Source organism: Aphelocoma coerulescens, chromosome 4A, assembly GCF_041296385.1.
Source record: "Aphelocoma coerulescens isolate FSJ_1873_10779 chromosome 4A, UR_Acoe_1.0, whole genome shotgun sequence".
NCBI classification, from domain to species: Eukaryota; Metazoa; Chordata; class Aves; order Passeriformes; family Corvidae; genus Aphelocoma; species Aphelocoma coerulescens.
The window spans coordinates 20,766,536-20,790,906 of record NC_091018.1 but is presented as its reverse complement, the minus strand read 5'-3'; the positions used below and the strand labels follow the sequence as shown (position 1 = coordinate 20,790,906).

General features: G+C 57.6%; 1 protein-coding gene across 1 annotated transcript; it reads right to left on the bottom strand.

The window, feature by feature from the left end:
* Positions 1-1,024: 1,024 nt before the first annotated feature.
* Positions 1,025-23,797, bottom strand: LOC138110253 (Krueppel-like factor 5). Its single transcript, XM_069014960.1, has 5 exons — positions 23,598-23,797; positions 11,924-11,971; positions 7,657-8,563; positions 5,596-5,655; positions 1,025-1,851 (listed from the first exon to the last, which is right to left on the bottom strand). The coding sequence occupies exons 1-5, from the start codon at positions 23,739-23,741 to the stop codon at positions 1,673-1,675; spliced, it is 1,338 nt and encodes a 445-aa protein (XP_068871061.1). The 5' UTR covers positions 23,742-23,797; the 3' UTR covers positions 1,025-1,672.
* Positions 23,798-24,371: the final 574 nt, after the last annotated feature.

Genomic DNA, 24,371 nt, shown 5'->3' with positions numbered 1-24,371 from the left:
AATTCCAGCCACCTGGCCATGCCATGGTCCAGCCTTCCATCCCACACATCAATCTGTGCGCCACCCAAATTTATCCAAGGAAAAATAAGAGAGGAGGCGGGTGTGGAAGAAATCAATATTCTGTTGGACACAGCAGGCCCATTATTTGTTCCTGATTTATTTACAACCCTCCCAGCTGCTCTTGGAACTGGCTCTTGTGCCCAAATTTAACCCCTGGAAGGCTTTGGAGAACAGGGATGTGCATCCCATGGGATGGGGAAAGGAAGGAGCTTAGGGAGCCGGAGGCGGTGAACCTGTGAGGTAGTCATGTGATTCCAGATTCCACTCTGAACAGCAGGATTTATTGGAATTTGGTTCCCAGATACTTTTTTCCCTTTTTTGTTTTTCCCCATCTGCTGGAATGGCAACAGCACAGGCCCAGTGTGACCGGTGGCCACCGAGTCCTTGTGGGAGGATTTTGGGGAAGGGCACCACTGGTGGATTCTGGGACTCCAGACCTTCAGCAGTGGCTCTTTTGCTGTCCCCTGGGTAGCTTCAAACCCAGGCTGGTTCCCCCAGCGACACCTGAAGTCCAGATTCCTCTTGGAAGCAGAAATGCTAAGGACACAACCATAAAAACCTGGCCAGGCAGGGCAGGCATTGGCAGTCCCGCGTGAGGTGGCTGCCAGGAATGGGCTCAGTGGGACACAGGTGATGCTTTTGTCACCTGCTTTTGTGCTGTCCCTTGTTTGAAGGGTGAGTTTGTCACAGGTCTGTTCTTCTATGCCCCCACAGAGACTGGGATTGTCACCCCCAAGAGCCCTGGGCACGGCTCCTGTTCTGTCACGGCACCGGTGCCACATCCATGGTCACACCAAGGGACAGGGGTCACATCCATGGTTACACTGAGGGACGTGGTGTCACATCCATGGTTACACCAAGGGACAGGGTCACATCCATGGTTACACCAAGGGACAGGGGTCACATCCGTGGTCACACCATAGGACAGGTGTCACATCCATGGTTACACCAAGGGACAGGGTCACATCCATGGTTACACCGAGGGACAGGGGTCACATCCGTGGTCACACCATAGGACAGGTGTCACATCCATGGTTACACTGAGGGACGTGGTGTCACATCCATGGTTACACCATGGGACAGGGTCACATCCATGGTTACACCGAGGGACACGGTGTCACATCCGTGGTCACACCATAGGACAGGGGTCACATCCATGGTTACACCATGGCACCGGTGCCACATCCATGGCCATGCCATGGGACTGCCCAAGAGGGTCCAAGTGAGACCTGTCACAGCCAAGCTGTCACATCCTCCTGGACCTCACCAAAGGGGCAAAAACCATCCCGAAAGGCCTTGAGACACGAAGTCGCTCCTGAGTGACAAATAAATAGCAGAACTGCTGGAAGAAAGCCCTTGGGAATCCTGGCTCCGTCGGCCCGGTGCCACCAGGAGGCTCGTCAGGAGATCAGTCTGCAATCAGGGCTCGTTTGAAATGAGCTGGGTGGGTTTCAGTCTCTTGTGAAACCAGACAGAGTCGGGGCCAGGCTGGCAGGGGCTCTCCTGCCGCCTCGGTTGATCGCGGCGCGGGGTCATTCCTATGTACAGGTTCTTCCCTGGGAGACGGGAAGAGTTTGAGCTGCTCTCGGAGAAGTGGGAAGGGAGGCGGCTCCTAATTCTGGTGCCTCTTCATGTGCAGGGCCAGGTGGTCGGAGCGGGAGAAGCAGCGGCCGCAGGCCAGGCACTTGAAGGGCTTGGCCCCCGTGTGCTTGCGGTAGTGCCGGGTGAGCTCGTCCGAGCGGGCGAAGCGCCAGTCACAGCCTTCCCACGTGCACTTGTAGGGCTTCTCGCCTGGCCAGGGGACAGCCACAGGTCACACGTGTGCCCAGCCTCCCAAAAACGCCCCCCAGCCTCTGGGACACTCCCAACTTCCTTGGCACTGCCAGGGCTCCCCGGAGCGCTCAGCCCAGAGCCACCGAGGCACCACAGACGGAGCTGCACCACCCAGGTCTCGTCCCTCTCCACCCCCTCCCGCTTTGCCTTCCAGTAATCTCCGAGTTCCTGTGGGATTTTGGAGCATTTCTGGCTAAAAACAACTTCTGAATTAGGTTTTTTTTTAATAAAAAGCCGAAAATTCCTAAGGAAGGTGGGGGTGGTGGGAGGCGCCAGGAGGAAGATAAGGGCTCTAAATCTAAATTTCAGTCCGGAAAATCTAAATTTTTTTGAAACCTCCATCCAATGTTGGCAGCTGTCCCAACCCTGGAAGTGCTCAAGGCCAGGTTGGATGGGGTTTGGAGCAACCTGGTCTGGTGGAAGGCGTCCCTAAAGGATCAGACAGCCTTTAAAGACCCCTCCCAAGCCAAACCACTCCAGGATTCCGTGACCTAACGCTCCACACCTCCAAGTTCCCCGCCAGCAGCTCTGTACACAACGCATTGTGTTTCCCTCAGAGTGTTCAGGTGATGTCATCCCCGTGCCCTCTCCCCCTCCCTCCCAAACACACCCATTCCCAACCCAAATCCATTCAACCGGGCACCTTCCCAGCCAGCTGGGAACTGGGCCGGAAAAGCCCGCGGCCGCTTCCAGCGGGGCCGCGGGGCTGAACCCTGGCTGCGGCCCTGTCCCCACGCAGGGCGTGGTGCTCTCAAATATTAGTGCTGCTCTTAACAGCCTGAACAAGCAGGCAGAGTTCAGGGAATGTGCTGACATTCCCGACCTCAAATATTTACCCTTTCCCGGGCCAATTGCCGGGCGCAGCGGCGCGGCGGGAGCGCACGTCCGCACGCAGCACGCGTGCACAGGCATGTGTGCCCTGCCCTGCCGTGCTTCCAGGGATTCCTTCCTGCCCGTGCTTCCAGGGACACCTCCCCATGCTTGCAGGGAGCTCTTCCTCCCACAGGCTGCTCTGCAGATCCAGGGAATCCTGGAATGCCTTGACTGGGAAGCCTGTCATATTGCACTGACATCCAGGGGTTCCTACACCGACTTCCAGGGATTCCTACACTGACTTCCAGGGATTCCTTCCTCCCCATGCTGCCCAGGGAGCCCTTCCTCTCCCAGGCTGCTCCATGGAACCAGGGAATCCTGGAACAGCTCAGCTTGGAAGGGACCTTAAAGCCCTTCACGTTCCACCCTGCCCAGACCAGGTTCCACCAACTTCCAGGGATTCCTACACCAACTTCCAGGGACGACATCAGTTTACAGGGATTCCTTCCTCTCCCTGCTTCCCAAGGAGCCCTTCCTCCCACAGGCTGCTCTGCAGAACCAGGGAATCCTGGAATGCCTTGTCTTGGAAGGGACCTTAAAGCCCATCTTCCCCAGGCCAGGTTCCACTAGACCGGGTTCCACCTTCCACTAGATCCAAGTCCTATCCAACCCGGCCTTGGATAATTGCAGGGCTGGGAATGCCACGTTCGGTCAGGGAAGTGAAATCAGCCACAGCAAGATCTCCAGTGCTTTGCCCAGAGCGGGAAAAGCACAAAACCATGGATGTGTGAACCTGGAGGAGGCAGAGCAGCACGAGCACATCCTGCTCCTCCAAAAACCCCGGGCACTGCTCCGTGGGAAACAGAGGGGTGTTTTTATGGCTCGGGTAAACACAGCACTTGCAGAGGATTTGCAAGGACTTGGTGGGGGTTTTACGGGACTTGGGACATGCCAAGACAAAGGTGGGGTTTGCCCAAAGGCAGAATTTCCCCAAAGCAGGATATTCCCGAAGGCAGGATTTGCCCCTTGCAGCCTTGTCCCCTCCAGGTCACCTGGCTGGGTCAACCCCACCAAGGCCCTTTGCTCCCAAACAATGCCAGGTTGATCTCCAGGACAGAAGCCCAAGGTTTCCCATTGTCCCAGGTTTTCCATTGTCCCGGGAGCTGGCTGTCTCTCCCAGGACAGCACGGCAGGGCGGGCTCAAACAAAGGATCCAAGGTGGCATTCCCGGCCCCAGGGGTTTATATTTAATCTCACAATGGCACCCAGGAAATGAATGGTGGCTCCAGGAGAGGAAAACACCCGGCCCCTGGCAACGGGAAACCACAGGGAAAGAGCTCCCAGATCATGGATTTCTCAGGCAGGGAATGGGAGAAGGGACATTTTTAACCCTTTGGGTGATGGAGCTGAGGCAGGATTTGGGGTGAGTCCTTGCTCTTGCAGCTCTGGTGATGAGCTCAGTGAGGCAAAGCAAAACATGAGGCTTAAAAACATTGGATGCAGAGACCCCGGGCCTGGGTTGTAGGACGGCTCTGGATTGGATTCCCTGCTTTTTGCTCATCCCACACCACCACCAGTTCTCCTGACCCCTCAGCTGACATCCTCCCTCACCTCTCCGCCCTTCCCTCTCACAGGAGGGGAAGGGAAGAAGGCAAAGCCACTTGGATTTCCTCCCTGATCACTGGGAAACTTGGAAAAACCACTGAGTTTTACTGGATTTCAAACCCACTCAAGTTTTCCTGGGTACATCTTTATATGTGATGGGTAAGGAGGTGCCCAACTCATGGATCACGTCCTGGGCACGGAGCTAAACCCTGTGCTCCCAACCAGAAGGGACAAGAGATGTTTAATTTAATTTTAAAGCCCCGATTCCAGACTGTGATAAATCCCTATCGGCATCCAGCTCTGGGACAACATCCTTCCTGTTCCTTTCTTCCACCCCTTCCGTGCTCTTTTCCAGCCCCCTCCTCCCCAGCCCCTGCCAAAAAAACATCGTGGCTCACCCGCAAAGCGAAATTCTTTGTTTGAAGGGCTGATAAGGGGAGGAAGGAACGGAGCCAAGAGCAAGAACCAATTCCCAGCCGCAGAGCAGGGTTTGGTCGTTGTTCATAAAAAAGAGAAGTGAACTCTGGGCCCGGCTTAATTGCTCTCAGTAAAGATCAGCCCTCCTATAAAAGAGATTTATGAGGGCACTGATGGTTCCTGGACTACCTGGGGATCTGATAAGGTTTCAGGTATAATAAATGCCTTAATGAGGGCGCTGGGGCTTGAACGCACGAGTGTCACGGAGCTGGGATCGGCCCAGGGGAGCTGTGCAGGAGCTGCTCCGTGCTGGGGTCCCTGTTTGCACCATGGCACCCTCGGGAATGAGGGCACAGCCCAGCCCTGCACAGATTGGGAGCCCTTCTCTGGGTGGGTTTGGAGGGAGTGGTGCCCAAGGAGACACGAGGGATTTCCCCCTCTCCTCGGGAGGTCTGACACAAAAGAGATGCCCCGGTCTCCTCAGAGGTCCCAAATGTGCAACACAGGCCTTCTGCAACCCTCCTGGAGGGTCAGCAGGATCAGCCCCAGGTCGGATTTGGGACATCTCAAGGGAAGAACTCAGAGTGACAGAAAAGCACAGAATCAAGGAACAAGTCAGGTTGGGAGGGACCTTAAAGCTCATCTCACACCACGGTAACTCCCACTGTCCCAGGCTGCTCCCAGCCCCAATGTCCAGCCTGGCCTTGGACACTTCCAGGGATCCAGGGGTGGCCACAGCTGCTCTGGGAAACCTCTTCCAGGGCCTGCCCCCCCTCCCAGCCAGGAATTCCTTCCCAATATCCCATCTCTCCCTTTTGGGGGGGTCTGGTACCTGAGGCTGGCAGCATTTCCTGGAGCTGCTCTTACCTGTGTGAGTCCTCTGATGTGCCTTCAGGTGGGAGCTCTTGGTGTAAACCTTCAAGCAACCTGCAAGGACAGAAAAAAAACCACCATTTCCCTGTGAGAAAGGGGCCCTTGCTCAAACAAACCCTGGTGTTTGAGGTGAGGGACAGAGCTGGGCCATGCAAATAAGCCTGGCTTGGGCTCAGTATTAACTAAAGAGCCTTTGCTCTGAGGCAGACAGACTCGAACACCTTCTCCTGCCACCCATGGGAATTGTGTTGGGAATTAGCGGGGGAAGGATCAAGCACAGAGGTTCAAACCCCTTTTTCCACCAGCAGGATGAAAACCCTCGATTCCCCCCCCCATTTCTGGTTTTGTGCTGCCCTTTGTCTCCCTGGATTCCAGTCACAGCCGATATCACTTTGCAAGGCTGGGTTTTGTAACAGCCCCAGCCCAGCAGACGTGGTACAAATGTTCCAGGAAGGAGGAAAGAGCCAGGGACAGTCACAGCTTGGCTTCCAGGTGCCAGAACAGAGCCAGGGACAAGTGTTTTCACAAGATCAGCAAGAACAGGTTTAATCAAAAACAGGGTTTAACAGAAACACCAGGGCTGGAGAAAAGTTCCAGCAGCAGGTGTCTCAAAACAAGTCGGGTTTATTTGCTCCCAGGTTTCAGTTGGACAAAGCTTAAGGAAGCCTCTGCTGCCCTTTCTGGCCCTGCTGCTTTGTGTTTTGATGAGGACATTCAAATACGAATTTGAATTTTTATGACCTGCACAAGCAGCACGGGGACATTTTTCATCCCAGCGTTTCCACCCAGCCCAGAGGAGCTTCTTGCCCAGGATCAGCAGGACAGGGCCTGTCCTGCTCAGGATGGGCAGGAGCTGCTTTTCCCCTCCTGGGACCATGGCTGGAGACAGGACCTGGAGCAGGCAGAGCCTCTGGGCTGACCTCCAGCCACTCCCATGCCATGGAAAGAGCCCATAAATCTCACAGGAGGCAGTTAGGAAGTGACTTTCCTCATTCACACACCCCCATGGGAAAACTGTTTGCTAATCCACAACTGGTCAGCACTGGGGATCAGCCCAGGAAGTGGGAGGTGTGTCCTGGCTCCAGGAGCGGCAATTTCCAAGCCCTCAGACTGCTCTCACTGGGATCTCTCAGTGGGATTTGCTTCCCTGATGTGTGTCATGGAATCCCAGATGGTTTGGCTTGGAAGGCAAGATCACCCAGTGCCACCTCCCATCACAGCAGGGACACCTTCCACTATCCCAGGGTGCTCCAAGCCCCATCCAGCCCAGCCTGGGAGACTTCCAGGGATCCAGGGGCAGCCAGAGCATCTCTGGGCTGATCCCCAGCTTGAGGGCTTGGATCAACCTGGGATAGTGGAAGATGTCCCTGCCCATGGCAGGAGGTGGCATGACATGGCCTTTAAATGTCCCCTCCAACCCAAACTATTCCATGGCTGCCCTTCCACAGCTCCTGATGCAGCCACGGAGCCACGGCAGGACAACACCGGGACATTCAGCTCATTGCCTTTGGAAGATCAGAGCTGGGGCTACAGAGAGAGTCCATCGGCTCTCCTTGGGGGAATTCCCTGCTGGTTTTCCACCCGCTGTGAGAGAGAGGGAAAGGAAGGGTCAGTGGGAATGGCAGAGGGGCTTCACGTGGCTGCTTGGGGTTGGGAGAGACCAGAGTGAAGCAGCAGCCCAGGAGCAGATTCCCAGGAGCAGATTCCCAGGAGCAGGTTGCCAGGAGTAGATTCCCATGTGCAGATTCCCATGTGCAGATTCCCAGGAGCAGATTCCCAGGAGCAGATTCCCAGGAGCAGATTCCCAGGAGCATCCCTGGCCTTGCAGGAGCTCTCTGCCTCTCTGAGTTGCTTTTGCCAGAGTGTAAAGGGAGAGGGAAGGGGACAAAACAGGAACCGCACCATGCTGGTGGGATCAACCTCTTCTACTCCCTCCCACTTCCCTGGGGCTCCATCCACAGCTCCATTCCAAAAGGGATCTCATATTATCCTCCCTGGACACCCCCACCCACCCTCGGGGTGCCAAGAGCCCCCCAGAGCCCACAATGAGCACACCTGGGTAGTCACAGTGGTGGATCCTCCTCTTCTCCAGCTCGGGGTTGTTGCGCCGGTTGTACTTGGGGGGCTGCATCACGATGTGCCCCTGGGAGAGGCCCCCGATGCCGTTGGGGACGGGGGGGATCTGGGATGACTGGACCAGCTTCAGTCCAAAAGTGGCCTCGTAGGACGGCGGGGGAGAGATGGTGTTGATGAGCTCGGGTTGGTTCTCGGGGCTGCCGGGCTGCGAGTTGGGGGGCGAGGGGGGCAGAGTCACCCCTGGGGCGGGGTAGAACTGCCCGGGGATGTTCCCGAAGCTTCCCTGTCCCTGGGCCACGTGCGGGTACTGCTTGAGGGGCCCTGCTGGCTGCACAGGTCTGTGGGCCACGCTGGCCATGGAGCCCGTGGACATGGTGACCCCGCTGAGGCAGCTGATGGCCGTGGTGCTGCTGCTGGAGGAGGACACCAGGGTGGGAATGTCGGCGCCGGCACCGCCCAGGGGCAGCTGGAAGAGCTGGGACTGCTGCGGGTGCGCGGATAATGGGATCTCCGTGGGCATCTCCTGCTTGATGAAGATGTTGTTGACCGCCACCGACTGAGGCATGCTGAACACGCTGGTGAAGTCGGGCAGCGTCTGCGTGGGGCCGGAGGCGGACGAGCAGGGCTGGGAGAAGCCGGTGCCGGGCTCGGTTTTGATCTGAGGGAAGGGGGCCATGGATTTGGGGGGCCGGTAGAGCCCCGTGCGCAGGTGGGTGGTGTCCGGCAGGATGACGTTGATGTTCACGCTGTAGGGCGTGGAGCTGGGCTTCTCCGTGGAGAAGAACTCGTCCACCACCGAGGCGCTCTCCCGGCGGTACTTCTTGTCCGGGAGCATCGGCATGGGCGGCACCTCGCTGGACAGGTACTTGTCCATCTCCGAGCGTGCCTGTGGCAAAAACACGGACATGGGAGCTGGGAAAGGTGACCTTGACACCCAGTGGGGGGAGGCCAACGTCCAGCGGGGATTTGAGCAAGCAGGAAATGGAGGGAGCAGCAGGAACGGCCCAGGAAGCCGAGCTGAGGTGATTTAGCTCCGGGTCTGACTCAGCCAGACTCCCCAGGGCTGAATCAGCAGCCTCTGCCCCACTTCCCCCCTCCCTATCTCCCTGATAACAGTGGGCAGCCAGGGAGAGGATGCAGGTAGGACACAAATCACACCTGATAAAGGGGAAGCAAGCTTTGGCTACAAAGCTTTGGCCACACAAGCACTGGGAATGGGATGAATCCAGCCAGGATCACACCTCAGGTTGGATCTGCAGCCCACCTTGGACACGCTGGCTCTGGTCTCCTTTAAACTCAGCAGCCTGAGGAGTGTTTTATTCTGGGCCAGTCTCTTTAATGAACTGAGGAATTCTAGGACAATATCTTTAATTAATTGGGAATAATTTGGGCCTAGAAATCCAAGTGGTGTTGCCACTTACTCAGTGGGTTCTGAGCCTAAAATGGGAACAGTTCCTGCCTTCCTGCCTCACCTGGGCAGTGACTCAGCCCTGGCCTAACCTTTGGGTTAGTTTTGGTTTTACAGAGCTGTTTTTACAAGCCTGGCTCCTTCAAGCTACCAGAACCTCTGGCTCCGGTTCCTTCCCCTCCTGGTTCCCGCCTGCTGTGGCATCCCACTGGATCCAGGCCCAACAATCCAGCAACCCGATGGAGAAATCCTTGAGGAAATTCATCTGCTGGCACTGGGTGACTCAGGTTCTGCTCGTTGTGGTGGCAGATCCCAGCACTGATGCTCTTGTGCAGAGCTCCAGCCCTTAATTACGTGGTTCTCCAAGTGTCGAAGCCCTCGGAGCCTCGTTCCAATGGAGAGCAGCTGGAAAACCACCAGGTTTCCCTGGCAGAGCCCAGAGCGCACTCCAGGAGCAGGAGCCGAGCTCAGCCCACGCCCTGAGCCGAGGTTTCCAGCCCTGAACCGTGTCACCAGAGTGCCATGGGCCAAAGTCAGCCCTGCTGCCACCTCAGGGCTCTTAACAAAGCTGGGTGGGAGCCAAGAGATTTCCTCGCCCTTTCCAGGGAAAGGATCACGGAGCTTCCAGCTCGTTCAAAGAGCCTTTGCACCTCTGGGAGCCGTGCTGGCAACACATGGCTGAGCTGGCTGACACCCAGGCACGGAGACAGCCACAAATCCACCCTGTGCCACTCGGGAAGGAGCTCAGGGAGCCGGGCTGGGAAGGGCCATGCTGGGACTGGTGTGTGTACACACCGTGCTGGGAGCCCTATGGAATCAGGGAATTGCTGTGCTTGGAAAAGACCTCGAAGGTCATCGAGTCCAACTGTGACTTGTCTGTTCTTGTTGAACGTGGAGGTCCTGGAAGTTGCTGTCCTGGTTAAAGAAAGCTCAAGCAGCTCCTCTGGACAGGGAACCCTCGCTCAGGCTGAGCCCAAAGCTACTCATGGAGTCACAGAACATCCCAAGTTGGAAGGGACCCACAGGGATCATCCAGGCCAGCCCCTGGTCCTGCACAGACACCCCAACAACCCCACCCTGGGCATCCCTGGCAGAGCTTCTGGAGCTCTGGCAGCCTCGGGGCCGTGCCCATTCCCTGGGGAGCCTGGGCAGTGCCCAGCACCCTCGGGGGGAAGCACCTTTCCTGCTATCCAACCTAAACCCCCCCTGGCACAGCTCCAGCCGTTCCCTGGCCCCTGGCCCTGGTGCCTTCCCTCCTTCTTTACCCTGAGGCATCAGCAGGAGGCAGGGAAAGGACCTGGGTCCCCTCATCTCCATTCCATCCTCATGGAGAGCTCCAACCCCGATTGCCTCCCTGCTCTCCGTGCTGCTCAGCGAGAGTTCCCTCCCTCAGGAGAACCAAAGCCTTGGAGCCGAGCCCTGGGCGCTCCTGGCACCCAGGCTGGCACAGGCCGGGTTCCCTTGGGAATCAGCTCACCCCGGGCGCCTCGGGATGCCGCACATTCCTGAGCAATGACCGGCCCCACTTGGCAGGAGCAGGGGCAGGGCAAGGTGCTGGGTGCCTTTTCCTTCCACACTTCCCTTATCTCGGGCATTTCACTTTCTCACCTCCAGTTCCCAAGGGAAGGTCCTTCTGCCGCAGGGAGCAGGCAGGAATATAAACGTGGAGAGGTGTGGAGCTCAGAGGGCCTTTCCAAACTAAAGGGTTCCCTGCAGGGCCCGAATTTCAGATCCCAAAGCTGGAGACCCCCTATCCTCTGCCTGTGCCGTGTTTGGTGTCACCCAACCTCCCTCCCTCCATGACCACCCCTCCCTGCAGAGCACAGCCTTTTCCCAGTTTTTCCATTAAAAAACCACAGTAATTCCCCTTCAGGCTCCTGGAGAAAGGGGTGGTGAGGGACACCAGCCCTGCCCCACTGCTCTGTGTGTGTGTGCAGGACCCGGACAACAACAGTTCCACCCCATGGAATTCTCCACTACGCCACAGTTGTGCAGGAATCCCAAGCACCATTGTCCTTCCCACTGGGAGAAATGGGAAGTTTTTGTTTGTGGCCCAGAAACACCTGGAAAACACTGCCCGGCCAGGTGCTGGCACCTCTGACCCCAAAGCACTTCCCAGCCAATGCCACATCCACATCCAGAGGCTGAGGGAGCTGGGAAAGGGGCTCAGGCTGGAGCAAAGGAGGCTCAGGGGGGACCTTGTGGCTCTGCACAAGTCCCTGACAGGAGGGGGCAGCCGGGGGGGTCGGGCTCTGCTCCCAGGGAACAGGGACAGGAGGAGAGGGAACGGCCTCAGGCTGGGCCAGGGGAGGCTCAGGGTGGATACTGGGGAAATTTTCTCCAAAAAGGGTTGTCCAGGCCTGGCTGGAGTCCCCATCCCTGGAGGGGTTTAACAGCCTTCTGGACGTGGCACCTGGGGACAGGGGCCAGTGGTGGCCTTGGCAGTGCTGGGGAATGGTTGGGCTGGATGATCTTAGAGGGCTTTTCCAAATTAAACAGTTCCATGATCCTACAAAGTCCTCAGCCCAGGATCAGCCCAGCTGAGGTGACCCAGTGCCGCTCCAGCACCCGGGTGCCCTGGCTGTCGCTCCTGGCTCCTGTCACAGCCGCTGGGATGCCGCCCGTGGGGACACACAAGCCATGGAGGTGGCAGTGATGCGCTGGCACGGGGAACTGGCACAGACAGAGGGACCTGTCCTGGCTGCCAGCGGGGATGGAGGGAGAAAGTGGGAATGGGAAGTGGGGAATGTCCCAGCTCAACCTCTTGGAGACTTCCGTGATTCCTGTCACCAACGGGAGCAGGAGGATGCAGGGGAAGGAACGAGGGAAGCCACTCACCTCCAGGATGAGCGGTGGCATCCGCTGGTCCATCCTCATGGGGTGCAGCTGCAGGAGGCAGGGCTGGGTTAGTGGGGTGTCCTTCCCGGCTTGGCCACCCCAAAGACCCCCCTCAAAAACCCCTGGCCAAGGAGGGCAGCACCCCCCACAGTCTCCCACAGCCTCCCAGAGCCCCCCGGGGCCTCCAGGTGTCCCCCCTGCCACCGGTGTCTCCTCCCACCCCACACCCCGTGACATGGAAGCAGCTGGTGGTTGCCCACCATGGGTTGGTGGTTGCCCACCATGGGTTGGAGCTTGTCTGAGGAGGAACAGGGAACCCTCTCTGGAACAGTACAGAGAAGTACAGAGCTCTCCCGAGGAAACTGAGGCACGGCACCTTAAATCCCCTTTATCACCCCCATACAGGTGACAATGTGCTCACAAATGTCCTGCACCTCTCCCTTCTCCTGCCTCCACCTCTCCCAGATTCCCACAGAGGGCTGAGGGCTCTTCCCACATCCCTCAGACCTTTCTCCAAGGTCAGTGCTCCAGACAGGCCACCGTCCTCCAGCACCAAGCAGAGGGGAAGAGATCTGGGATTTCTCCAAATCCCAAACCAGCATTTACCAGCCTCCTGTGGGCTCATCCTCACTCCACATCCTTCCCCTGCTCACTTCCAGTGTGTCCCTCTTCTCCACAGTCACCCGGTTTCACCCAAACCTCTCCCATTCCTCCAGTCCAACAGGACCCTGGGAAAGCCTCCCGTTCCCTCCCAGTTTGGGATGGTCACTGAGACCAGCACGGGCTCAAAACCAGCACAGGTTTCCCTCTGGCACACAGAAAAACAGGAAAACCAACTCAGTGGACTGAGTTTTCCCATTTTTTGAGGTGTTCATATCCTGGGATTGCACCTAAATGGAGAATGTTCCTTGCAAAAGGCCACAACAGACCAGAGGTCCCAGAGGAGGGATGTCAGCAGGCTGGGAATGCTGAGAGCTGCCATCCCTGGAGATCCATGGGCTCCACGTGGCCATGGAAGCACGAGGAGATGCTTAAACAAGAAATCTCCTGGGGTTTGGGGTTGAAAGCTGTGTCCCATCACTGGAAGAACCACTGGAAGAAGCTCCTGCGTCCTCCAGCCAAGCTCTTCCCCAGGTAATCCCAAGCCTGCAGGGGTGTTCCAGGTGCTGGATCCTCATTTTGGGATGAACCTCAACAGGAGACCAACAAAGCCTCTGCTCTGCTGGCTGTCTCCAAGCCCCATCCAACCTGGCCTTGGACACTTCCAGGGATCCAGGGGCGGCCACAGCTTCTCTGGGAAGCCTCTTCCAGGGCCTCCCCACCCTCCCAGCCAGGAATTCCTTCCCAATATCCCATCCAAACCCATTCTCTTTGACTTGAAGCCATCTTTATGTGGCCAGGAAGGGAAAGCCAACACGAAACTCCTCTCGCACAGCCAAAGCACTGAATTCCAGCGGGATTTCCCCCCAAAGTCACGCGAGTTTGACCCTGGAGAAGCATCTCCTCAACTTGCCAGGGAAAAGAAACCAAAATAAAAATGAGAAGGAAAAGGCACAAACCAGCACTTTGCCCACTCCAGTAAGGCCACTGGACACCAGTGTGTGTCACTGGACACCAGTTTGTGTCACTGGACCAGCAGTGTTACACTCAGCACACCGAAACGTGGCGACCAGAATTCCCTGGAGAATGGGATAACCTCAGGAGCAGCCCCTGGGAGAGCTGGAGGATGTGAAGCCCCCAGCCCCAGTAGAACCAGGGGCTCGATGAAGAGAGCAATGCCACCCCAGCTCTCCAGAGTGGATTCTCCAGTGGCTTATAGGGGTGGGCATGAGCCCCTCCACCCCTGCCCGTTCCCATAAATCCTGCAGCAGCCTGGGAGCCCTCTATCCCTGGATCAGCCGTCCCAGGCCGGGGGAGCTGTTATCAGCTCCCGATCTCGGGATCGATTCAAGCAGAGTCCAACACAAACATTTCTTGGCAGGCCCCAGCTAAACCCGGATTAACCACGAGCACGGAGAGCTGGGCTGGGGCTGGCGGGGCGGGGGCGGGACGTGGCTGTCCCTGATTAAACACCTCCTAATCCGCAGGTGATAAATGACAAACGGCCGGAGGAACATCAGGTGTTGGCAGCGCCCGGGCAGCGCCAGGGCACGAGGAGGGAAATCAGTGTTTGCTAAACAGGCAACGAGCTCTGAAGGTGGCACAGGGAGGGGCTGGGGGGTGGCGGGGGGGGTTTCATCAGCCCTGAGCTCCCTCCTGCCTGGCCAGAGCTCCCATTCCAGCTCCCAGACGGGAGATTCCTTCTCGGCTGGATGCCAGGCTCCTGCCTGCTCCTGCCCCCACTATGGTGCTGCCACTGCTGCACAGAGCTTTGGGGACAGGGGGGCAAGAGGAATGTCACTCCTGTCCAGGCAGGGCAGCCACGAGCATCCAGCCCCGGGGTTCAACATCAGGAGGATGCAGAACTGCTGGAATAAATCCAGAGGAGGCCACAGAGCTGCTCCAAGGGCTCTGGAGCCAAGCTGGGAGAGCTGGGGGTGCTCACCTGGAGAAGGGAAGGACACAGGGAGAGCTCAGAGCCCCTTGCAGGGCCTAAAGGGGCTCCAGGAGAGCTGCAGAGGGACTGGGGACAAGGCATGGAGGGACAGGACCCAGGGAATGGCTTCCCAGTGCCAGAGGGCAGGGCTGGATGGGAGATTGGGCAGGAATTGTTCCCTGGGAGGGTGTGAGGCCCTGGCACAGGGTGCCCAAAGCAGCTGTGGCTGCCCCTGGATCCCTGGCAGTGCCCAAGGCCAGGCTGGACACTGGGGCTTGGACCAGCCTGGGACAGTGGGAGGTGTCGGGGTTGGACCTGGGTGAGCTTTGATGGCCCTCCCAACCCAAACCGTTCCGAGGTGGGGGTTCAGGGAATGGGGGAACAGCCGGACATGGCTCCAACAGGAAGGGGGGCCTGTCCCCGGCACGAGGGACCCCGGGAGCACAGGTGTGGCACAACGGTCGTGCCACAACCCAGCCCGGGCTCTTTCTCCTCCGTGCACCTGCACGAAACTCCAGCCTCCAAGGGAATCAGCAAACAATGGGCAGGATAATCATCAATCAACCCCCCTGGCACGGCCCTGGCAGTGCCCCTGTGCAGGCTCGCTTTATAAATAGCCTGTATTTATATCCAGATTTGGTTCAATATCAGCGTTTATTGTCTCCTGGTTAAATATTGACCTGGGTAAATATTTGTCCCTCTGATCATTTGGGTTTGATACCGACCTGGATCGACGTTATTTTCTGTTTGTTCCTCAAGTCTCCTGGAACTCTCTGTAAAACGGGATTAGCAAAGAAAGCCCCGGGACTCTTCCTTTCAAGTGCCCAACGTTTGGCTGCCGTAAACAACAAAGCCGTATCCCGGACGGAATCCGAGCTCCCGTGGGAATGTGCTGGGCCCAGGAAGGCCCTGGATGAGCTCTCCTGCTTGCTCAGAACAACTCCAGGATGAGGGGAAGCATTCATGGATTGTTTGGGTTGGGAAAGACCTCTGAGGTGATCAAGCCCAAGGTTTACATCATCCACTCCAGACATTTCCCCTTTCCCTGCAGCAATTCCCTGCCAGGCCACAGATAAAGGATGTGAGCTCCTCATCCTGCCCAGACCTGGGGGTTCAGAGCAACTCCAGGGTGAGGGGCTGCCCTCGAAGCATTCATGGATTATTTGGGTTGGAAAACATCTCTAAGGTGATCAAATCCAACCTTTACATCTTCCAGCCCAACAGTTTCCCCTTTTCCTGCAGCAATTCCCTGCCAGGCCATGGATAAAGGGTGTGAGTCCCCCATCCTGCCCAGACCTGGGGGTTTGGGGTGCTGGGGGTGTCCCAAAGCCACCTTTACCTGCTGTGAAATGCCCCCAGGAGCACAGGGAGATGGGGACACCCCAAATCCTTTTGGGAGCAGAATCCACCCCCTCACTGTCCCTGCACATGGAGGGTGCTGGGGGTGCTCAGCCCCCTGGGGTCACAGCTGTCCCCAAGGGCTGTTGGGGTGTTTAAAATTCCCAAGTTTTCGCCACCTGGGAAGTGGGGATCCATGCTGAAATCCCGTGCCCATGGAGGAGCCTGGCAGAGGCGTCCATCCCCGAGCTCTCCAGCTCCTGGAGCAGGACATGGATCCTCCCTTCTCCAGGTCTGTGCCCATGGATGGCCCAGGAGCTCCTGAGGGTTATCCCAGTGCTCCTTCCTGCCCTTGTGTTGCAACTCCCTGAGCCAATAACAACTTCCCAGCAGCCAGGGAGGCCGGGAATCTCCATCCAGGCAGCCCCATTCCCAGACTCACTGACTGTGCTCACAGTTCCTTCCCTCCGGCAGCTGATAAAGGCTCCCTCCGAGGCAATCCAGCTCAGGTATTTATCACCGGGATCATGCCACAATCCCAAAGGCCAAGGGAGCCAGGGAAAACACCCTCAGCCAGCTCCAAGGTCAAGGGGCTGGAAGAGGAGCAGCTGGGAACAGCCAGGCTCCAGCAGCAAACAGAAGCCTTGCCAAAAATAAAGGTTTGAATCCATCATTGGACTGAAAAAAACCAAAACCTTGGAGACACGGAGCCTGGAGCAGGAAAGGAAAACCAAAGGAGCTTCTCCAGATGGGAGGGTGGGAGGTTCCATGTTGGCATTGGCGTTGATCCACATTTTTGGGGTTGATCCCACTTCTGCAGAACCACCAAGAGCCGCCTCAGCACCGGATGGAGCTGGAAGGAAGCGGGGAATCAGGGATGGCCTCTCCCCTCTCCCATTGCTCCAACGCGGTGTGAGGACAACTCTCAAAGCGTGGGGAGGGAGGACATGAGGATTTAAGGGAGCTGGACCTCCACAGCTTCCAGGATATCCACACTCCATGATTTCTGAGCTGCTCCTGCTCAACAAAGGCTGAGGTAGAGCCCCTGAAAGGCAAGGGGAGGTTTTCCATCAAAGCTTCTGGAGGCCGAGCTGGGCTGACTCCTGGTGTGAGCTGCTACAGCCCCTTGGATGGTTTTTTGGGAGAAAGGGAATGATCTAACATCATTTCAACTCCTGGAAGATGGGGAGGCTTGGAGCTGCTCCAGCCCCAGCCAAAACACGGCAGGACTCAAGGAACCCTGGGTTACACGGGCACAAATCAGCGCTGGATTTGGCATCAGCCAGGAGCAGGGCCCTCCCTGCAGCTCCATTGCTCCTTCTGGACCCAGCTCCATCCCAGGCCATCCTCTCCCTGACTCTTGGATGTCACCAGGATGACCTGGACAAATTTATCCACCTGTTCCTGGCCACAGGACACCAGGATTGTCGTTGAGCTTTCCAGTTCCCCCAGTCACACGTCCCTGCCCTAAATCCTGAACGTGCCATGGGAGAGGCTTCGGAGCTCGCAGGGATCCCCCCAGCTGGTGGGATTCACTCTGCCTCCCTCAGTCCCTGTGGAAGCTCACGCTCCTCTCCAAGGCAGCACATTCCCAAGGACTGACAATGGAATGAGTCACCAGCTGCTTGCCGGGGCTTGTGGAGCCCTCCTGGCATCCAGATCCCACCAAACAGGCCAAAAATCCTGTTCTTCCCAGGAAACCACGGGGCAGACCCCGGGCAAGGTCAGGTTTCACATGCAGACAGCAAATCCCACCATCCCTGCGGCCCCAACTTCCTCCCAGAGCAGTTGGGAGCACAAAACAAACCTCTGAGGCAGGTGGGAACGCTGGGCTGGGCCAACTCTTCTTCCAAGCTTGAACTTCCCCAGGCCGAGAAGATTCTGCCAAAACAGCGACCGAGGGGGACGCTGGAGCAGATCCATTCCTGCAGCCCCCATTCCTACAGCCACGTGTCCCATCCTGAGTATTTCATGGGATCATGGAATGGTTTGGGTTGGAAGGGACCTTAACCATCACCTCGTTCCCCGCCCTGCCACGAGCAGCGGCCTCTGTGCTCCTGGTGTTGGCCTGGGAGCAGAAATCCAGAGTTTCCTCCAGATCCAGGGCCTTCCACGTTTGCCCTGTGTATAAAGGAATCCCCAGCTGCTGTTTATTAAAGGAGGCTGATTATGGCAAATAACAGCTCCCAGAGAAGGCTCCGAGCCCTGGAGAGGCTCCAGTGGGAGCATTTGGGAGCCTGGGCAATGCCAGCCCTGGGAAACACAAGGACTGGGACACTCCTGGGGTCCCCGAGGGGATGACAAACCCCAATTAATGGATTTGAGTTTCTCCCACGCCGCAGAACCACCAAACCCCCAAATGCTGGAAGCTGCCCAGAACGAAACGTTCAGAAATGATTTGGATGAGCAGCTGGGGAGATACTCTGGTATTCCCAACAAATCTGGGGCCTTTCCACAGTTCAGAGGACACCAAACCTGCTCATTGTGAGGAATTGTAATATATCCAGCCATTCCCGAGTTCAGCTCCCCGAAATATCCCTGAGGAGCAGCAAAATGAGGATTTTGTAGAGACAACATTAAAATATTTGGGGTAAACAAATACACAACCAAAAAAAACCCCACGGGCTGGATGGGCTGGAGAGCAGCCACATCCTCTGGCCTCTCCAGGATGGGTTCAGATCCATGAGACAAAGTGCCTCAGGTGTGAGGGATGTGATAAGGGATGGACACGATGCCGGGCTTTGCGATAAACCTTTGTTTTCACAGCAGCTACACCGGGGTGAATTCCTTGCCATTCCCTTCTCCCGCTTGCACTGAAAATCCTACAAACAGCGAGGTCCTGAAATGCGTTTTAATAGCCGCAAATCCTACTCTGGGTGGGAACGTGAAGGTCCCTCCCCACCACACTGAGAAAACCATAATTTTCCAAGAATTCTCGCAGCATTTCTGAACTCAGTGAAAGATTCTTTCTTTGAGTTTCAAGCCGAGCTCGAACGGGGCAGAAGCTCTTTGATGTGGTAAACAGCCCATGGGGTTTTTTTGGAGGGTTTTCATGCTAGCTCAAGTTCTGAGAACATCTGAATTGTAAACACAAGTTCTCCAATCCCCAGAGCCCGGCGGGACCCTGTGACTCCGGGAATTCGCCAATGGAGCACGAGGAAAGCAAACACTGCAATCGAGCTCACAAGACGCTCGTAAGTGCGATTATTTGCAGTGGATGGGTTGGATAAAAGAACTCAGTGGAGCAGGGAAGGAGAACAAAACAGCGCCGGGAGGTGACCGAACAGGTTTGAGAGGGGGAAAACTCCCGGGCGGTGATGCACGAGCCAGAAATGCATTCCCCAAAGGCCGGGCAGTGAGTTCAGGCGGCGGGGTTCGCTCCCCACACGCCGCTCGGGAGGAGCGATGAAGGGAAATGCGCCGGATCGGAGCGCCCCGCTCATCCCCGCATTCCGCAGGTTCCCAAAAAGGAAAAACCACCGAGCCACAGGCGCTTTTCCAGCTGAGCCCAGCGGAGGGCAGGTGGCGGGGAGGAGGATGAGCACGGCACACCTGGAATCCCTGTCCCCTTCCCGAGCCAGACTTCCCGCAGGAGAACAATCAGCCTTTGTCCCACAGCGGCACAAAGCCGCGGCGCTCCGCAGCTCAAAGTTCGGCCGAGCGATTCCGGGGAGCTGTTCCACGCTGCTCCTCCTCCATCCCGCTCCTCACTCCCTCCTGCACCCAGCCGGGGAACTCCAGAAAAATAAAGTAACGAATATTGAGGATGAACCTCCCGAATTTCCCGGGTTTTGGCTCACTGGGTTTATCCAAAGCTTCCTGCTGCCTCTGGAGTCGCTCAGCCATGGGACCAACCCCTGACACAGGGGTGGGCTGGGGATTCTCCTGAGGGTCTTCCTGCAAAATTAGCGGGATACAGGGATCCTTTCTGGGAATCTACCCCAATTCCCTGTGGCCCTGCAGACACCTGCCAGGCACAAAGCCCATCAGACTTGCAAATCCACAGCCTGGTCCCAAAAACATCGAGATCAGCTGATCCCAAAGCAAAGCAGAGGGAAGGATCCCTCCCTCTGGAGATCCCTCATGCAAGGCTCAGCCCCACCAGCTCCCAAACCCATCCTCGTGCCAGAGGGATCAGCTGTGCCCATTCCTCCTTGTCCGGATTTAACTTCCCATCTCTCCCACACCATTCCTGCACACCCTGGAGCCTGCCCGGGCTGCCAGCACCCTTTGGAAACAGATTTTGCACACTTCCATGGAATTTCTGAACCCTTCTCCAAAGCCAGGAGGATCCCCAAGGGCAGAACATCCATGATTCTCCCCCCAGCATCTCATTCCAGGTCCAGAGCAAAATTCCAAAGCTGCCATCTCCCCTTTCCCTGGAGAAAAGCCAAATTTATTCCCTGCCTGCAGCTCCTGGGAGCCCAAGGAAATGAATCATCCCCCGGGAGCTGTGCCGGGCACTCCAACATCTCTCCTAATAAATAAAGGAGAGTTTTTTATGGCAGGCAGGGCTCTCCTGGCCCTGACCAGGACCCACCACCCTGGTTCCAGCTGGGCTGTGCAAGGCGCTGGAGCACCAAGGAGCAGGAAAAGCCATCCCTGTTCCAAGGGACAGCCACCCTCAGGCCACCACAGCCACGTTCACGACGAGGATGTGGCACCAAAGGAGGTGCAGGACGTGGCACAGGGACAGGGCAGGACTGAAACAGCTCCTGAAAGCCGGAGCATTCCTAAAAATGCTGAATCCGGCTTCTCCTGTGATCCAGCAGCAAAATCCCTGCCAAGATGAAGACAGAGGAGCACCACAGCACTTCCACCCTGTCCCACCGTTCTTCCACGCTGCTGGAAGGGTCTGGGAAGGGCCATTCCCGGCACTGAGGATGGGAAGTGCCAGGAAAAGCTCTGGGAATGGCACTTTCCTGATCCCATCCGATGTGTCCAGGCACCTCCCAGGTGCCGGAGGTGTTTATTCCTCCTGAGCCCCCCAGCCAGCCCGAGGGAGCCAAGGACAAGGTGAGGAAGTGCCCGTGGGGCAGGAATCAGAATCAGGGGACACAAAGGGAGCCCTTTGCTGCTGTTCCTCAGCCTGCACCCAAGGAAAATCCCTTTCCACACTCAGCAGGATCTTCCCTGTTTCCCACAGCAGCCTCAGCCCCACTGGGAGCTCACCAGCCCCACCACAACTGCCCTGGGGCCTGGCACAGGCAGGAAGGGGTTAAACCAAGGGCCAGGCTGTGGCTTTGTCCATCTCTCTCTTCCCAGCAGCTCCTTTGCTCTCTCAACAACCTCCAACACCAGAATTCCCGGCTGGAGCCACGGAGACAGGGATTGCCTTCCCAAATCCTCGAGGATCCTCAGAGCCACCTGCCCACAGCTTCAGGGAAGCCTGGAGGAGCCAATTCCTGCCCTGTCCTTCCAGGCCCTGCGTGATGCCGGGATGCTCCTCCAGCCCCAGGTGCCCGGGAATGCTGTGGCAGCCAGGTGGGAGCATAGATAAATCCTACAGGCTCCTCACTCATCCAGGGAACCCGACAGCCACACAAAGGGATCGGCTCCTCCTCTCCTGAAACTTCCCTGGACGTGCCTTGCTTTTGCTTTTTTTTATTATTATTATTATTATTGGCATTTGATTATGATGATGGTACTACTACTACTACTATTATTATTATTATTATTATTATTATTATTATTATTATTATTCCCTCCAGCATCAACCTCTGGAGATTTCAAGAGGAAAATGCTTTTTCTGGCTGATCTGACTCAAATCAGGAAGGAAAACTTTCCTCTCACAAGCCCTTTTCCCTCCTCTTTTCTCTGGTTTTTTAACTCGGGGCTGGGTGGTTGGAAAAGCCAAGGAAAGGGAAAAGCTGACTGGAAATTCCACAGAGGATCTGTTTCTACCTGAGGCAGATCCAGTAAAATTTTTGACAGCAAAGAGATTCCACCTGAAAAGCAATTTTGGGGGGATATATGGCACTGGCACTTTGAAACCACGGGGATAATTTGCTCCTGCCTTTTCCCGAGCCCGGGCAGCCGGAGCAGCGGGAATTGCTCTGAGCTGGAGCCTGACAGGTCACAGCCTTTGGCACCAGCCTCGTCAAACTGATAAAAACCCTCTGGAGCAAAGGCTTCCCAGCCCTGCGGCCTTCCAGCTTTTCCACCCTCCAGCCACGGCTCCCACAGCGCCACAGCCTCTGGAATCCGCTGGGAGAAAGGGGCCAGGGCATGGAAAACTCCTCCCTGGGGATGTGGGGTCCAGCCCGGGGCTCTCGGGGTGTCCCACTCATGGTCCCGCTCCCTGGGTGGGTTTGGGGATCCGTGGGATCTGCTCAGCCCCACAGTCCCAGGATCCCTAAAGGGTCACAGGAGGGTCACTGGCAAAGGGCTGACACCTCCAAGGCCACCCCTCAGCTGCCACCACCTCGGAGCAAAGTGAGACCAAACCCCCTTTCCCTTGGAAGAGCAGCAAGGATGGGGGGGAAGGTGTCTCCAGCCACGGGTGTCCCCATGAGGGGGACAAGAGGTGGCTCAGGGCTGGCCACGGCCACACTGCCCCACTGGTCACGGCCCCGCTGCCTCATCCCACCCAGATGGAAAAAGGAAAAAAGCCAAGCTCAGTGTCCCCAGCCCGTTTTGGGGAGGTTTGGAGGGAGCTGACAGCTTTTCCCCCTGGGAAGGCCCCAGAGATAATCCCCAGCTTTCCAAGAGCCACCACCCCGCTTCTGATCCAGGTAACCCCAACCCCCGCAGGGGAAGGAGGAATGGTCCCCAGTTTGACCCCACATCCGTGAGCACTGCTGACAGCCCCTGTGGATCCCAGATCTCCAGGAAATCCAGAGATGGAGACCTGGCCTTCGCCTCCCTGTGAGGGCCAGAGCCCCAAAATGGCCCTTGGAACATTGGTGACATGGGGACAAGGGAAGGGGCAGTGGACACACAGCCCCAAGCCCTGGCTGGTGCCAGCCCTGCTGGCAGTGCCCTCCCGGGGGTCTCTGGCGGAGCAGAACCGGGGTGGGGGTCCCTGCGTGTCCCTGGAGCCGGGGGCCGGAGCATTCCTGTCCGGATCAAAATGGCGCTGGGGCCGTGGGGCTCGGGGTTAATCATTATCCCGGGCACCCTGCGCCCCACGGAGCGGGAAAAGGGGGAAACCTCGGCTCCAGGGTGGGGCCGGGCCTGCCTCAGCCTCCTTCCCACAGGGAAGAGCGGCTGGAAGCTCTGTGGTGGGACACGGAGCCGCGTCCCCCTGGCTGGGGTGGGCAGCAGGGCCCAGGATAGGGCTGGGCCTGCAGGAACATCCCAAAGCCACTTATCCAGGTCTTTATCTAGGGGGAATGCTGCCAGGGAATCTCGAGGAGCATTCCTTCCCCGCCGTGGTGGCGGAAAAATACAGGGAATAAAATAAAATGGAAAAGAAGGTCCCGTTTCTCGTCCGGCACACGCGGGCACAGCAATCCCAGGGCCCACGTCCTGTCCTTGCCAGTGGGAGAGCCCCTGGACACCCCTCACCTGCCAATCCCAGGGGCCAGGGATTGAACCCTGGAGTGGGAGCAAAGCCCACACGGACGACGAGGAGCTTTGAAGGCAGACAGGAGGCAAAAAACCCAACCCAAAACTCCCAAACGAAACCCAACACGCCCAGGAGGAAAGCCGGCGGAGGGGGAAGCGGGAGCCGACAAAGCCACGGAGGTGTCGCAGCAACGACGGGAAAAACAAAGCAGAATTCAGCCCAAATCCAGGGGTTTTTCGGGAGGCTCCGCGCACCTGAGCGGGCGGAAGCGGCCCCTTCCCAACGCTTACCTGCGCCAGGTCGGGGGGGGTCTCCAGGGGCCGGGAAGGGGCTTTGATGTCCTCGAAGACCGGGGTGTCCTCGTGGGGGTCCCCGGACATGGTGACGGGTTTGAGCGGCGCCAAGACCGCGGCGTCCACCAGCCCGCTGCTCATCCCCCCGCGCGGGGACGGGCCCGGCCCGGAAAACGGGGGGAAAAGGGGGGAAAAAGGGAGGGAAAACAAGGAAGGGAAAGGGAAAAAAAAAACAAAACCCTGAGGCGAGCCGGAGCGAGTTGCGCGGGTGGGAGGCCGGTGCCGGGTCGGGAAGGCTTTACCTGGCCGCGGGAGGAGGAAACGCCAACCTGGAAGCGGCGCAGGGGTGTGGAGCCAATCAGGCTCCCGGCGGTGGCCCCGCCGCGGCTCCAGCGGGACACCCGCACATAAAAGGGCGACAGGGTGGCCAGGAGCTCCGGCCGGGAGCCCGGGAAGCGCCAGCACCCCGGGATTTAATCCCGGCCCTAAAGCGGGAGCTCCGGCAGCAGCTGTGCTCTGACGGGGAGCTGGGGAAGCTCCGGCAGCCCGGGACTCAAAGCTCGACCCCAAGCTCTGTCACCAGCCGTGCTCTGACAGGGAGCTCGGGAAGCTCCCACACCCCAGGATTTACCCCAATCCCAAACCTGAGCGGGTGCCCAGGAGCTCCAGGATCACCAGCTGTGATCCCCAGGGAGCTCAGGAAGCTCCAGCACCCCAGGACTCAACCTCAATCCCAAACCCAAGCTCCATCACCAGCCGTGCTCCCACACG

What these genes read in the sequence shown, in the direction of transcription:
- LOC138110253 (XM_069014960.1), bottom strand. Translation starts at nt 23,741, where the DNA reads ATGAGCAGCGGGCTGGTGGACGCCGCGGTCTTGGCGCCGCTCAAACCC. An exon ending in TGCCACCGCTCATCCTGGAG is followed by an intron (nt 8,564 to 11,923) that starts GTGAGTGGCTTC and finishes TTTTTGCCACAG; the next exon opens with GCACGCTCGGAGATGGACAA. An exon ending in ACATCAGAGGACTCACACAG is followed by an intron (nt 1,852 to 5,595) that starts GTAAGAGCAGCT and finishes TCCCCTGGCCAG; the next exon opens with GCGAGAAGCCCTACAAGTGC.